The 6,286-nt window shown below is 51.2% G+C and overlaps 1 protein-coding gene across 1 annotated transcript in view; it reads right to left on the bottom strand.

Annotated features, from left to right (window-relative positions):
* S100a11 (S100 calcium binding protein A11) overlaps positions 1 to 4,301 on the bottom strand; it is a 4,644-nt gene extending 343 nt beyond the window's left edge. The window contains exons 1-4 of the mRNA XM_023716388.1: positions 4,196 to 4,301; positions 1,812 to 1,900; positions 1,020 to 1,172; positions 5 to 93 (exon numbers count right to left, since the gene is read on the bottom strand). Of these exons, the coding sequence (XP_023572156.1) occupies positions 5 to 93; positions 1,020 to 1,166 (236 nt within the window). The 5' untranslated portion in view covers positions 1,167 to 1,172; positions 1,812 to 1,900; positions 4,196 to 4,301. The remainder of the gene's footprint in view (positions 1 to 4; positions 94 to 1,019; positions 1,173 to 1,811; positions 1,901 to 4,195) is intronic.
* Between the last annotated feature and the right edge of the window lie 1,985 nt (positions 4,302 to 6,286).

The following is a 6,286-nucleotide window of genomic DNA, read 5'->3' as shown; positions in this document are numbered from 1 at the left end:
AAGGTTAAGAAATTCTTGGAAATCTAGCTGCCCATCACTGTTGAGGTCCAGCTTCTTCATCATGCGGTCAAGAACACCAGGGTCCTTCTGGTTCTGCAAAGATAACAATAAGAGCTTCAAATCACGCTTCTAGGGTACTTTGAAATATGCTGCCACCCTTATTCTCACTGCAGTGAGGCACAGGAAGGGGCTTATTAATATTCCTATTTTTCACATTTGAAAATAGTCTCAAAGAGGAGAGGTTCCTGCCTTAGAGCCAGAAATGGGATAAAGTCCAGGCTTTCCTGCTGCTGGTGTAGGGTTCTTTCTGTGACACTGGGTATTATTCAAGTTCACAAAATCAGTGGAATGTGTTTTTTGGGTGCCACATGTATTTCCAATGGGTAAAACATATACAAGTGGAGTGATTTCTGGTAGAAAGAGGGAGAGGCCCTGCCCAATTAGCTGCATCTTCCGCTTCTCTGAGCCCCCAACACAAGCACCCTCTGATGGCCAATGGAGACATGTGGGTAACTTAGCTAGTCCCATACACAGTACCAGCCCTGGGCCATGTGCTCAGTAGGCTGAATGGTTGGTGTGACTGGGGATGGTGCCTACCCTGCTGGACAGTGCAGGTATAGACTACTGTCCCACTGCAGAAGGCCTAAGCCGCAGGACTGCCCTAGAGCTTTTGGGGTGGAGGAATATACTTTGAAAATAACTATCTGCTGCTGTGCTATCTACCATGTCATGTACCTCTCCCCATAGGTGAAGAAAATAAGTCACTATCCTCCACGTTAGGCAGTTTGCATACTAGGAGCTTTAAAATACATCTTACTCCAGACAAAAGACGCTTTACTTGAGATGCACTGCTCACCCCGCCAGGCTCAGCGCGGCTGCCACACGGCGGCCTTGGGCCTTGGAGGGGTCTGAAGAGGGCTGGGTGTGGAAGTCACTGCTGGGGAGACCCCATTCCCTGCCATTCTGCCACGGCCTTATTCATGCTGTGGGCAGTCCGGGGTGTGGAGACAGAGCCGTACCTTTGTGAAAGCGCCCAGTTCTTTATTCATGAACGTCAAGAACTCTGTCTTGGAGAGTGTGACGCTGTTTCCATCCTTTCCAGCATACTTCTGGAAAACAGCAATCAGGGACTCGATGCACCGCTCAGTCTCTGTAGGGCTGGACATTTTTGTCTTTGGAGGAAACAAAAAAAGGCAGAGCTCAGACAGGGACTAGAAACAGAAGGATGGATACTGCAAACGTGCCGGGAGGGCTCATCTCATTTTTGGATCCACGCGGAAAGGTCATCTTTCAAGGACCTCAGGGGGGCTGGAGAGATGGCTCAGTGGTCTAAAGCACCTACTTGGAACAAGCTTGGTAAAGCACAGGGACAGCGGTTCGATCCCCCAGCACCACATGCCAGCTAGCCCCGCCCCCTGGTGGGCTGAGCTGGCCACACACACACATAAATAAAATAAAGCTTTTTTTTTAAAAAAAAAAAGGACCTCAGGGGACCAAGACAACCATACGAAGTCACAGAAAGTTTTAGGTTTTCTTTTCTTTCTTTCTTTTTTTTTTAGTTTTAGGTTTTCAGAAGTAGATTCCATTATTTAAGAGCCTGGAACCATTGATTTTACTGTGAACCCACTGAGGCACGCGAAGGAAACCAACGTGGCAGCACCATCCAGAGGATGTGGCCTCCAGGACCCTTTCTGCAGACCTTGGCCTTTGTCCTTCCACTTCCACGAGTTGCTTAATTTTCAGGGGAATGGCAAGTGGAAGTTCTCATTGCAAGAGGAACCAGAGCTGTGGTGGTACCAGGAGGTTCTCACCCTGTGCTGGTCTCTGCTCCTCCCGGGGGAATGCTGCTGCAGGGCGGCTCTGTCGGGCTGAGGCCCAGACGTGAATTGATGAGCTCCCCCTGGTGGATAAGAGTAGCAGCTCAGGCTTCCTGGGAACCTGGGGCCACACCCTTTCTCTGAGGTTTTTCCTCTAGGTATTAACAATGATTCGTTTGGACAGCAACGTTGGCAACTCAGCATTACCCTTTAATTTGCCTTTGGGGTAGACTTCCTGAACCCAGAGTCAAAGGCTTTTGGGCCCTGTAGTTACCATGTGCTAAGGACTGACCTGCTCAGCTCTGGCCTCCTGCCCTAGGTTGGCCTCTCCCCTTCTTTTCCTCTAGCTGCTTTACCAGCCTTGCTAGACGCTGCTGCCCCTGGGATCTTGGAGCATTTCCAGCCCTGAACCTCCTAGAGGTACAGCCTTTCCCAACAACCACAATGTTAGGGAGTGTCCTCTCTCACAAAAGGAACTTAAGAGAAATGTTGGTAGGGCTTGGAGGAAACCCAAAATACCACAGCCTAGGAACAGACATGTTTGCACAACAGCTCTGCTTATCAGGAACCAAAATCTCACAGTCCTGCTAGCTGTGGGCTGACGGGAAGGTTGGCAGGGAGAGCTCACTAGAGGGAAAGGCTCTAGCAGACAGGCCTGGCTCTGTGGCCTTCTACACTGACAGATGCTTCGGTCACCTTTATGTACAGAATTCAGAGCACTTTTATGTTGCAGTTTTCAAGACCCCTCTCCAGCACCCCGACCCTCCCCTGTTGACTGTAATTTAACTATAGTTTTCTTTTGAAAAATATTGCTTTCTGACCCAACGAGTAAATTTTAACCTCCCTGCACTTCCTGCCCCTGAAGTAATTCTCTGAAGCAAAAGGAACACAGAGATCAAATTACAGAAATGGAATTATAGAATTGATAGCGTTCACGGGGACTTTGGAGATGGGACCGAGGAGGCCCAGAGCAGGGAAGGCTTTTCCTTGGTGGGACAGTGATGGAAGCAAAGGAGAACCAACACCCTCCGCCCAAGTAGCTTACTTGGGGACTTTGACTGCAAGGAGAAAGTGTGAGAAACAGATACTGGGGAAGAATTTTTAAAAGGCACTTAAAAAAAAAATCACCCTCACTTTTAACACCCCCCACCCCCCCTTAGGGCAGTCATCTAATTTCCTCATGGCAGGCTGGTGCCACGCCCGACATTCCTTTAAGGTACTTCACGACCCTGACTCTTTTCCGATGGGAAGAGAGAAAAATGTGGAGGGTGGTAGACTGATACACTAACGCGGGGGTTGACGAGCGGCTCCTCCCCCAACAAATAAGACAGCTGGTGAACATTTTAGACCACTGAGGCCCATGTGTCCCTTGTCACTCTGCTTTTGCGGCAGGCACAAGTGTGGACGCTACAGACACCAATGGGTGTGGCAGCGCCTACAAAACTTTATGCACGCAGAGGTTCGGTATTCACATAATTTCCACAAAGTATTCTTCCTCTTTTGATTGTCTTTTGGAAAAGACACCCTAAGCCCTGCGGAACCAGAAACCCGATCCGGCCCCCGTTTACTGAAGAGAGACCAAGGAGGAGATGAATGAGTGGAAAAGTAGAAAGAGCTGACGTGGGCCTTGCCAAGTCGTGGGGGACAAAAGCAGGCCACGCAGCGAGCACCTCGCAGGATGGCGGGGAACAGGAAGAGGAGGGGGCGGCGAGGCCTGGATCCTCCTGCGAGGCCACAGCCCTTGGCTTCGGCTCAGTGTCTTGGCCTTTTGCCTGTCGCTTACTGAAACTCTGATTTCCCCTAGGACGCAGGCGACCAAGTCGGAAAAGTTCTCTTCCTGATTGTACAGCTCCACCTCCGAACCCTCCCTCCAGAGCGGCTCTGGCTTAGCTTTCCTCCCGGACCCGGTGGTGAGGGGGAGCAGAGGGAACCAAAGGGACGTAGAGAGGACCGAGGGGCGCAACGGGGATCGAGAGGCACAGAAGGGATCAGGGAGGGAGGCGCGGAGGGGAACGAGGGGCGCAGCAGCGATGGGGGGCGCAGCAGAGGGATCTGGGGGTGCAGAGGGGCCCGGGGAACACAGAGGGTACCGAGGGGCGCAGTGGGGCCCGGGGGCGCAGCAGGGGCCTTGGGGGACGCAGCGGGACCCCGCCCTGCCCCGGCTCCTCCAATCTAGAGCAGGAACGCAGAAGAACCCGGCGGCCGCCCCAGGCTGCAGCTACAGGTCTTATTACTCTCCTGCCCTCGCTCCTCTAATTGCCTTTTCCTGGCCTGTATCCTGCCACATCCACGAGGGCTCAGCGATAAAGCCTGGCGCGCAGCCCGCCGCCCTCCCCGCCTAACTGAGCCTGGAAGGAAAGTTGGGAAGCCGGCCTTACCGATGGATCGGAGCGGAGCAGAGCGGAGTGGAGCAGAGCGGTTGGGGTGCCGAGGCCGTTCCGAGCTGAGTCCGCGGCGCTGGCCCTGCCCTGCCCTGCCCGCCCCGCCGCGCCCCGCCGCGCCCGCCCCCGCCCCGCCCGGCTTGCTCAAGCCTGACTCAGCCCACCCCGCCCGCGGCCTGTGCACTGCTCCGCCTTCATGCTTTCCGGGAGGGAACCGATTTTTCACTCGCTTTCCTCATCCTGTGAACTTTGAAGCCTTTAAGCCCCCTAGTTAAAAGTTTTGCGAAGCGATCTGCGGGCAATCTGTCCGGGCCCCCGAGGTCTTCCCATGCAACAGGGGTGGCCAAAAAGTATGGTAAATGTTTAATGTAAGAATATTCACTAAGGTAAAAGACACATTGCCCTCAACCTTCTCAAAGTAACCTTGCTTTGAACACACCTGGATCATGGTTCTCACCCCTTTGGAACCAGTACTTAAAAACCTGTTTCCTGATTGTCTATGAATTTTGATCAAAAGTATGGCGACTGTGGCTGGCTTGTAAAATGTAGCGCATCGTAAATTTTCTTTTTAATACAGAATCTCACTAGGTAGCACAGGTCGGCCTTGAACTCAGGGTGATACTGCTGCCTCAGCCTTCAGGTTTGTGCTCATATATATTTTTTTAAACATTTTTTTTCTTTTTGCGGAACTGGGGATTCAACTCAGGCCCTTGCACTTGCCAAGGAAGCGCTTATTCCACTGAGACATCTCCCCAGTCTCTCCCCCGGCCCATTGAATTCAGGACCCTGTGTGTGCAAGGCAAGCACCTATTCTACTGAGCTATCTCCCCAGCCATTTTTTTTTTTTAAATGGGGAAAAATGTATGTGTTTAGAATTTACCAGCAGGATTCAGTTTATTTTATTTTATTTTGAGGATAAATGTATTTTATTTTTCTGAAGTTTTGACTTTCCTTTTTATAAGTTTGTTGGACTCATTTTAGATGATCCTAATTTTGTTGGTAACATCCAATGTATTATAATAAGGAACCAGTGGAACATATGCGTTCTGTTCAGGGTCTCACTGCGTAGATCCTGCGCGCCCCTATGCCCAGTCTCAATCATCATCTCAACGAGCCTCGGGGGCGGGGCCGGCACTGCAGGTCTGGGGATGAACTCCCGTCCCTGCATCCACCTAAGCAGGTGATTTACTCCGCTGAGCTAGTTGGCCGCTGGCCCTTCACAGCTTGTTTGATCTGGTGCTTATCGGCTTTGACATCCACAACGAACACCAGTGTGGTGTTGTCCTCCATTTTTTTCATGGCTGACTCGGTAGGCACGGGGACCTTGATGATGGCATAGTGGTCAAGCTTGTTTCTCCTGGAGGTACTCTTTCAAGGGTATTTGCCACTCCATTTCCTCTGGAGCTGCAATGTTGTGGGACAGCGGAAGGTACGTGATGTTCATATATTCTTTTTGTGGCTGTGGATGCCTTTCAGGGCAGTCTTCTTGGCCTTCAGAGCTTTTGCTTTGGTTTCAGCTGTGGGAGGGACAGGGGCTTCCTTCTTCGTCTTTGGTGCCATCTTGGTCTTCTTCACCCACCCCCACCCCCCACACCCCCCGAACCCGGGATTGAACTAAAATCCTTGCGCTTGCCAGGGAAGTGCTTGGTCTGTTTTTTGAGACAGGGTTTCACTGTGTAGTTTAGGCTGGTCTGAATTCACACATATAGCCTAGGCTGTTTTAGAATTTGCCATAATCCTGCCTCAGCTTCCTGAGTGTTGGGATTACAGGGGTGCTGTACCACCCCTGGCTCCTCATCCAATTTATTCATAGGATGCAGCATCTGGCATCATGCAACTTCTGGGTCTTCCTCAAAGCTAAAAGGGTCATGAAAGATAAACGTTTTGAATCAGTTCAAGATGTTGATGCAGCCAGAACAGTGAAATTAAAGACTTATGTAGGAGGCCTTCCAGAACTGCTCCAAGGTGGCAAGAAGTGTTTTAGGCAACTGAGTTAAACTGAAATATTATAGGCAGTCAGACAGGGCTGGGCCCTTATGGTAGACCAGATTCCTTACAACTGTGGGCGAGACAGACACCTCCAGCTGT

Source organism: Octodon degus, unplaced genomic scaffold, assembly GCF_000260255.1.
Source record: "Octodon degus isolate 3935 unplaced genomic scaffold, OctDeg1.0 scaffold00048, whole genome shotgun sequence".
Taxonomy (NCBI): Eukaryota; Metazoa; Chordata; class Mammalia; order Rodentia; family Octodontidae; genus Octodon; species Octodon degus.
This window is presented reverse-complemented; position numbering and strand designations above follow the sequence as displayed.